The sequence below is a fragment of the Cajanus cajan genome, chromosome 11 (assembly GCF_000230855.2).
Source record: "Cajanus cajan strain Asha chromosome 11, NIPB_CcT2T_4, whole genome shotgun sequence".
Taxonomy (NCBI): domain Eukaryota; kingdom Viridiplantae; phylum Streptophyta; class Magnoliopsida; order Fabales; family Fabaceae; genus Cajanus; species Cajanus cajan.
In genome coordinates, this window is record NC_138527.1 from 28,699,518 (window position 1) to 28,709,364 (window position 9,847).

Genomic DNA, 9,847 nt, shown 5'->3' on the forward strand with positions numbered 1-9,847 from the left:
TCTAACCTTGAATTTTCTAGGTGGATGTGATATTAAAAAACTAAAATTGAAGTTTTGTTTTAATAATATTTTGTGTGAATCAAGTCCCCAATAAATTTTTTGAAGTTCAAGGCTAATGATTCCATCCAATCAGTTTATGTAATTTCTTAAATCCTTAAAATTTCACTTTCATAGCATGTTTATGGTGACTTTCTTATACGCTAAAAAAAGTGAACATTATGCATGTGTCCTTCTTATAAGCTTTTGGGTTGGCATAATTGCATGTAGGTAAAAATGGGTTCAAAATGTAATAATCTTGTTTATAACAATAATTATGCATGTAGGCATAATTGATGGACTGGGTTAAACGTCACTTATTCACATTTTAAGTAGGGCCTTAAGAAGGATAATAAATTATATTAGTGGGTACCCCTTATGGTGGAAATTGGTGACTATGGCCCATAATCGGAGGCTAAGTATTTGGAAGAAAAAAGTGAGGGTTGGAAAGGTGTGCCACGTGCCTCGCATGCCATTTCTTGACTATGAATAATATGATGAAAACGGATCCAAAGGAGTAAGTGGAAATCTTTATCTTCTGTAACTATTAATGCAAGTATATGAAATGATTTAGGAGTTAATTATTGTAATCTACCTCTAATTTCTAATATATACTTTGTCAAGGTTTTACGCAATATGTCTTTCTCTGTTTGAAGTACATAATGGGGGTTAATTAGTGGGGTATTATTTAAATGCTTTCAGTTATCAGTTATTTTTATAATTGTAATTAGATGGTGTCTGAACTAGTTTATGAACTCCGGGCAAATTCACTTCTTTAATCTAGTCAAAAGCAAATCATATAAGTTATAATTGATGAAGGGTTTAGTGAGTAGATTTCTTCATCCTCATTTAAGAGAATTTTATTTATAACAATATGTAAAGAATGAATAGTAAATGACTAAATGCGATTAATGATATAATAAAAAGAAATTAAAATATAAATAAGTTTTAAATAATTTTAATCTTATTTAATGATATGATCTTATTTTTAAAATATCTTTTTTATTTAATTGAGATTCTATTTTTATTATTTTCTTATATATTTGATGATATCAAATTCCAATGAAGGAAAATATTAAAAAACTATTTTTAATTAATTAAAACTAACAAAATTAATTGATGTTAATTATTTTTTTTACTTAGTAGATAAATAAATAAATTTTATTTATATTAACGTTTGGAGGGAGCAAATTCCACCTTCATTTGGTGGATCCCATTTCTAAAGTAATAAAAAAAGTATTAAAATTTCAACTAATAAAAAAGTATATTAAGAAAAAGTGTAAGATCCAAGTGTACTATTGGTATCACTTTTCCATAGCATATATATATATATATATATATATATATATATATATATATATATATTGCTTTTCCACCTTAAAATTGCAAAGAACTAACAATGTTTTCCTTTTGGTGAATCGAGGAGGGTTGTTAATCTAGAGTTAAAGAGTTAAGATACTATTGATTGTTGTTTTTTCTTTTCTCATCGTTATTGGTTGAAGCTAGAAAGGGCAAAATAACTTATGATGCTGATTTTGTATTAACTGATAAACATTTCACACGTTGCAAATCCTTTGTATTATATGGAGGTAATTTTGGTGTTAAATTGGATCTCGGTTTCTCATTACTCATGTGGTTTGTGCATAGATGGCTAAAATAAAGGGTGAAAGTGTATTCTAATATTCTTAACCCACGTATACACAGTCTTGGATTCCTTGGAACTAATCATTAGAAACCAACACAATATTAAGAAAAGTAATGAAAAGTGTACGTTATAATATTTAATACTTGTTCTAAAAAATAGAAAATGAAAAGAAGTGTTTATTAAGAACAACTTTAACAATAGTTACTTATGTAAAAACAACTGAAAAAGTAGCTCTAGAATTAATTATTAGCAATTGGAGTGCAACTCAATAATTTCACATCATAATATGTTGCTCTTTAATTTTTTTTTTTTTTTTGTGGTCCTATAGTTAGTTTTAACTAATGATCAGCATTTTTTTTAATTATATGTTGCTTTTATGAGTTGCTTTTTATAAGTGTGTGATAAGTTATGAGGTTGATTTAAGAATATTTTTAGAGTTGCTAAATTGGAGTAAAAAATTAAATTGAAATGTTTAAAATAATTAAAATGACACGACATTGTAAAAATTGTGAAAAATGTTAAATCTTAACTAATTTTGAATTTCTTTTAATTAGAATTATCCCAAATGATTAGTTTTTCTTTTGAAAAAAAGTTTAATATTGATACACAATTATAAAAGTTTTATTTTCTTTCTAGACTACAAGTATCTTTTGAAACTAACTCGAGATTACTTAATTAAATTAAAATATTTTGTATTAGTTAGTTTATATATTAAGTGATTAGTGTAACTTTTACTAAATCGTTCGTAATTAAATGATAATATACAAATTTTTTACACTATAAATATGTTTTAATTAAATTCAACATAATATATAGGATCTTATTTTTTTATTCACAATATAGGATCTTATTTGTATTAATAATAATTTATATTAAGGATTTTCCCTATTGCCGAATCAGAAATGATTATTTTTCACTCTTTATTTACGACTCTATGTACATTGTTTATATACAAGTAGAATTGAATATAAAAAATAAAAAATCTTACTTAATCTTATAATTAAGGAAACTAAGAAAGTCTAGATTATTTTATTAATTATGATAATTAGAGAAGTCAAAATAATTGTCTTAATTATGATAACCTTAAGCACTATCCTTTTTTTTTGTTGTATTCTTTAGAATTGATTTGAATTTTATATGTAATTAAGTATGGTTTCTTTAACAATGTAACTGATGTTAGAGGTTGAAATGAAACAGTTATTTCAAAAATTGAAATAAAATATTAAGTGATTCATGATGATTGAAGAGTAAAAAGAAAACTAAAAAAAAAAGAAGATAAAAAATACCTTACACCAACATGTAAAATAGTTTTACACAATCATCTAATCACAAATTATTTTATATGACAACTTGTTAATTTTTTACAATAATAACCTTAAAAGTTATACCAATAATAATCTCTGATTGATTAATTATGTAAAATTATTTTACATTAATAATATATGTTCATTAAAATAAATAAATATAAATACAAATATCTCTTTTATTATTGTTATCATTTACGGTAGCTAAGAAAACTTAAAATGAAGACAAACCACTACTAATTAATATAGTTAATGATGTTAAAAACAAAGATACACTTGAGATACAATCATTTCAACGGAAGAGGCAAATGTGACCATCAAAAGTGTTTCAATTCACCAAGGCAACAGCCAAGTGAGTTATATTCATGATTTCTAACTTCAAGGTGAAGGCAAAGAGAAGCCCAAATTTGCAAATAAGAAAACGAAAGTTGCTGTGAGATGCTTATGAACTTGCTTAATTTGTTGCAACTTCCACATCTAAATTTGATGTGGATAATGCATTCATATCCGAATAAAGGGAAGGCATCATTGAATTTACCAAAATGAATTATTCAAATTATGAGCTGCCTCTTGGATATCGACAACATTACACCAATATCATCAAATGTATTTTTCAAATTAATGCGCATGGTCTTTTTGACTCATCATTCACCCTTTCATTATAGTTCATAAGTTTCTTTCTTCCCCTTAGATGGTTAAAGTAAACTTATCTAGTTATCATCAATTTATCTTCATATGTGCCTAACACAATAATCTTGGTGAGTTACTTGGAAGTAAAACTGGAATAATGATCTGAGTTAGACGTTACCAACTCCTTTTGGTAGGGCCTTTAGAAGGCTCATAATTAAACCAAACCAGTGGGTACCCATTACCAACTTGTAACAGCAAAAATTTGTTATCCTATGGCCCAATATCTGCAGCACCAAGAGATGGTAGTGTGAGAGATGTGCCACACCACACCACACCACACCATATGATATGATTATATGTGTGTTATACTTGCACCTTTTCTCTTGACCAGGATATACAGTCAAATGTTCTTTCTTCTCATTATAATAAAAATATACATACTATATAAACATATTTCTTTTATGATAATGATTTTGCTGCATACGTTCATATAATTAATTAGAAAGTATAAAAACCATCTTCATGGTTCCCAAAAGTTTAAGCTGCAGTTTAAGTCTAATGTTTTTGAACTTGTTGAGTCCATGTCACTCTGACATTGGCTGTTCAAGTCAAGCATTTCTGACAACTTGGCTTTCCTCAACTTGTTGCTACATCTTTTCCCACATGGTTGCTCAACAACACAATTGCCATCATCAGATTTGGTTCTCTTTCTTCCACTAGCCTCATTGGTTGAGCCTCCATTGGATGCTTTATCCTCAGTGTGAGTGTTCATTAAGGGCAATTCAAGTGAAACACTCTTGGAGCTTTTGAACTCTCCTATTTCTTCTATTGGTTGTTTCTCTTCCTTTCTCCCTGAGCTTTCAGAAGATGTCAAAGAACTTTCCAGTGAACACATGGTGCCTCTGTCTCTTTTCCTTTCTCCTCCACAGTTTAAACTCAACCCTCTTGTTTCTGTGAGTTCTGAGATGGGAGAGCTTGGACAAGCATTGTTGATGATGGTAACTAGCTGAGAAAGTTCAGCTTTTGTGAGTTCTATTCCCACAGGGGAAGAGTTGTATCCAGCAAGTGCTTCCTGTGCCTTTTTCAAAACTGACTGTAAATACTTCCCTTGAGCTTCAATTCTGAGTTGCAAATGTTTCTGCACCTGAAATCAGTGAATCACCATGAATTGATTAACATGTTCTTATGAACTATCACTTAAAATTCATTTAATTTGATATATCATATGTGCTAGTGCTACCTCAATTTGTTCATAAAGTTTCCTTTGTACTTCCATTTGCATTTGGAGAGCCTGAGCAATCTGCATGTTTCTGGTAAACAAACACACAACTTGATCAATAAAAGCATTTCTAGGACATACCATTTCCCTTTGAGACATAGTTTTTAATAATAAAATGAAAATTTAGATCAATTTCTAATTATTATTACTCAGTAATTTGATTCTGGGCCCCAAGACTGATTTCCCTGCTGCAATGGCCATCACTGCTCTTGGTTTCTATGTAATCTGCACCGAAAGAAAATATTATGCCAAATGAGATAATTATCAATCATGCTATTTGCTGTTGAACTAGACACACTATAAGTCACCTTCTTGTTTGTTGTCAGAGCAGGTTTCAAGTTGTTGGCTTTTCCCAAGCCTATATTTCTGTAACCAGAAACACACAAAAAAAGTCACAACTCCTGATTTCCAGATTCAGTGAATAGGAACCATAGAATTATAATATCATTACAAAAGGGGAATGAATGCCTGTAAATGGCTCTTTAGGTGGTACAAAGTAAGTCCTGGAATGCCCATCACCCTCATGAGACTCTTTGGAGTTGCTTCTGCCACATGATGCCACAGTGAAAAATAATGTTAGCTAAAATGTTCTACGAAATCTAATAATAACAATAATAATAATATAAATATTAAGGTGTAGTCATCAAGGTTTTTGTTATACTCACTATCTGCACCTCCAAGCTGATTGGTTGCTTCAATGAACCGTTGGTGAAGCTCAGGAGTCCATTTTAGCCTTGGTTTGGCATCAGTCGACAGCACAAAATGCATGCTTTGGTTTTGCATGTTTTGCAGATCCATTTGCTATTTTTGGATGAGTTACTACTTACTTACTGGTAAAGGACTGAAACATAGATATGTCTTTTGATCCTTATAGCTATGCATCAAAATATGCCAGCTATAGTTCTCTTTATAACATGGAGTTGGATGTGTTGTTCTATGATCTCACTCCATATCAGGAAACATAAGTGGGGTTATGTTGGGGGAATATATGCCATGAGCTGTGGTTCTTCCTCTCTCATCCCATTTCATACCAACTTTTCCTTTTTTTTTATAAAAAAAAAATTCCCTCTATTCTTTCCTCTTTGACTTGAATGGGGTGGAGAGAATCTCTGATGCAGCAAAAACAGGGAAAGCAAAACAGCTCAATTTTGAGTCTTAAAAGGAGAGAAAAGAGGGAAAGTGTGTGGTTTGTTTTTATCTTGCTGTTTTCCCACTTCACTATCCCTATGGTTGATTCCCTACTGAATTAGGTAGGCCCACCATAATGAATAATAGGGTACTACTTTCTTAATGCTGTGAGAAACTTTTAGGAAAAATAAAATCATGGGCATGCTGTTAAGAATATTTTCATCTGGCCATTCAAAGTGAAAACTAAATGAATTTATCTTTCTCCCAAATTTCATTTCCTACAAAAGCTTTTGTTTCAAAAGGAGATGTTTTTTTTTACATGGTTGTATTTCCCATAAGGAAAAAATAGCTTCGAGTGTAACAAGTTATCAAATTATTGAATAGTTTTAACTTCAAAAATATTTTTGAAAATAAAAAAGTCTAGTCAAATACTTTAATTATGATTTTCTTTTATGTAGTGTTTGTTTGTGGTGCCATTGGCAGATTCTTTTTGTTCCATGTAGGGATGGAGGAATCAAAGAATCTAGGATTGGATTTTTGGACCCAGAGTCCCCATGTTTGTACAAAGAAAGTAATGTAGAAGAAAAGAGAACTAATCAACCGTATTCAAAGATTAAGATGGAGCTACTTTGAAAATGAAACGAATAAAATACGTGTTTGTTCAAGACACTTAACAGGTAACAATTAATTTCTTAGATTATCCGTGCAAAGGAATCACAAGTCACAACCCCCAAGTTCATTAAGGGACCATCACCACAGTTCAGTGCTTGTCATGACATAACTAAGCACTAACCCAATCAATCGGTAGGGTCATGTATATATAAATTCATCATTGATTATAAAGCTGTATTCCATCAAGGAATTTAGCCATAACATGCATAACATAAGACACTATAGCACACACATTTTTTTTTCTAATAAAAATAATAGAATGAAGTTTTGTATTCCAATTGCATTGTACTGAGAAGTGAGAAGTAGGAATTTCCTCTATATATTGCTGTTGAGCTGCAAGGCAACAAAATAACTAATGGAAGTTAGTAAAATTATTAGAGTCAGAAGGAGATGGACAGAACATACACACACTATGTGGCTGTGCACTTTTCTTTGTAATATGAATTATTATCAAAGACATCTACAGGGCTCACTCATCATAGAAGTCCCATAAAGAAATTATTCTAAAGGGGATGCATGCTTTAATGCTGTGATATATATCCAATAAGTTGAAGAGGAAAAAAGAAAAGAAGTTTTCACCAAAAATAAAAGGAAAGAAGAAAAGGGTAAAGGAGGTTTATAATGGCCAACAACAAATTGTAAAAGTCAATTGGAGCAAGCCACTCTTCACATACGTATCTTGGGGTGGCGTTTGGAGTTTGATCACCATAATAATCAAAATGCAATTATTTGGCCTTCAAAACACTGCCATTTTAGTACCATGAAATTCCATCTGATCTACTAGAATTGTTGAACAGTGTCCCATGATTCAAAACTGAGGAAAATCGACCCATTTTTACTTTTAAGCTATCCATTAGATGAGCAACACTTCCACACACACACTATCCTGATTAGTTGACTTACCACAATTCAACTGCTAGTGGAATGCAAGACAATATTTTGTGTGTGAAAAATAAAAAATCCACTAACCAATAGTTACCATTATCCTTTATATGTGTATATACATAAGTTGATAAGAAATAATAGTAGAGTATAAGGGTGGTGTTGGTGGGGCCTACAAAGGAGGAAGGGTAGGTTCTTGATATGTAAGCATCTGCTGCTTGTGTCTTGAAATACCTTAGTGGCAAGCTTAGCTCACATTGAAAGAAAGGAATATTATTATTGTTAAGAGGTATATGTGGTGTGTGGACCAAACGTTTGAAAAACAAGGGAAAAAAGAGGAAGAGTAATTGCAAGAGGTTCATCTTTAACAGGTGCTGTACTTGAAGCTCCTTTCTTGCTTTAATATATTCCACAACAGGTAAAGGAGATTCCATGATGATGCTAAATCCAAAGGGACCCCGGTATTTTTATTAGATCAGTAGGAGAAGGTCCGGTGAATCAAAAGTCATTTAAGCAAAGTTGCCTCATCAATTATTACTCTTTTAATGGCCCCATCAAGGAAGATCTCACAAATCCAAAAGCAGTGAAAGAAGATGAGAAGAATGTGGCCTCAGGAATCACAAAAAGAGAAGCAAAAGGAACTTGTCAACATCCCACCATAGAATAATTCAATTTTACTGAAACAAAAATGTTGTGTCAAACACGGTCACTTGCACATAATGACGTCAGCAATATGTCACTAGGTGAATTTAGCAAGAGTGGTAGAGTAGGCTTGAAGCATTGTATCTTTATTTTATCTGCTACATTTTCTTGCACTTCCTTTGCTTAATTTGTGTCAGCAAAACAAATCAAAGTCAAGACATATTCCGCGCAATTAGGAAACTTGAACATCGTTTACTCAGACCTATAAGGTGCCATAATTGTATAGGTTTTCAACAGATCAGGTCATGAAAGGTACTTCAATATCATCTCATGACATAGGCTCTTGGGTAGTGATATCTTGAAAAAAGCTTTCACATTATTTGAAAAGTTCAACAATAATCATATTCTAATATCATCTTAAAAAATATATATTTAAACCTAATTTAATTTTACAAAATCAATTTATAAATTAAGAATTATTTTTCATTTTTATACTATATTTTAACCTTACCATTTTTGGAAATAAGATTTTCAATAAATAACAGTTTTGAGGGGGCATGTTGAGTCTAAGTGTATAGCTGCCCTTGAGCTCTAACTAGGCCTCCCATGTGTGCTCAAGGATGCTCCTAAAAGTACACTTAACCTATGCTTGTATGATCAGTGCATTTTCTAGCAGACCAAAGTATGAACAATGCTCCCATCTTCTTGAAGTTTTGCAAATAACTTATTCACATCAAGAATTTTCTCTTAGGCTCAATCCTAATCTAACTCCAGTTAAAATGGCCCACTACGCATCAGAGTAATAGCACTGAGTGCTTCAAATAATTGAACTAGGTGGATGACATAAAACGCATACTAATACCATCCAGTTATATAATGCAGGTATATCCGAGGTTCATTAAAGAATATAAAAAAGTAAGTACCGATCCAGCATGCGAATTAACCAGTTCGAAATTACTTTAGTTTAATAAGTAGTTTCAAGTTAAATATTCAGATTTTTTTTACTGTTTTTAATAAATAATACAGGTGGTATAGACAAATATATATATATATATATATAGGAATAAGATATTTAATAAAATATTAAAAATTTGAGATTGGCAAATTGAAACTAGAATTTCTAAGAATATAACTTCTCACTCTATCTACAACCCCCTACATGGCTACAGTTGTTAAACATTGAATGCTGCAGTTTTGTTAAATTCTTGAGTCTCATTGGGGCATAACATATTTGTTCAAGCATCCAAGGTCTTTCATGAACTGCCTGAGAAGACAAAACAGAATCGTACAAGAATATTCGCCACATATATAATTCAGGCAAAGCATCAAATTTTTCTGGGCCTCTGCCACATCAATTTCATAATAATTGGAAGACCACTGCAGAAGAAATTATGAATTAAGTTGGTTTTTAATTCAAAAAAATTAAAAGAAAAAAGAACATGAAGTTTGCTTTTGATAAACAGAGTATTATTAAGAAATAGAATTCATGGAGTAGTCTAATCTTATATATAAAAGTCCTAGGCCACCTACAAAGGAGGTGTTCATCAACTTTTTCTTATTAAGCACTGATGCTTATTAAGATAGTGACGTTTATATTAGTACTTTCTAAGTACAAAGTTCTTAAATAAG

The 9,847-nt window shown here is 31.1% G+C and overlaps 1 protein-coding gene across 1 annotated transcript; it reads right to left on the reverse strand.

Annotated features, from left to right (window-relative positions):
• Positions 1 to 4,010: 4,010 nt before the first annotated feature.
• On the reverse strand, positions 4,011 to 6,036 carry LOC109816230 (myb family transcription factor PHL8). The gene is made up of 6 exons (XM_020381149.3): positions 5,560 to 6,036; positions 5,363 to 5,439; positions 5,203 to 5,260; positions 5,044 to 5,119; positions 4,856 to 4,925; positions 4,011 to 4,759 (listed from the first exon to the last, which is right to left on the reverse strand). The coding sequence occupies exons 1-6, from the start codon at positions 5,690 to 5,692 to the stop codon at positions 4,136 to 4,138; spliced, it is 1,038 nt and encodes a 345-aa protein (XP_020236738.1). The 5' UTR covers positions 5,693 to 6,036; the 3' UTR covers positions 4,011 to 4,135.
• Between the last annotated feature and the right edge of the window lie 3,811 nt (positions 6,037 to 9,847).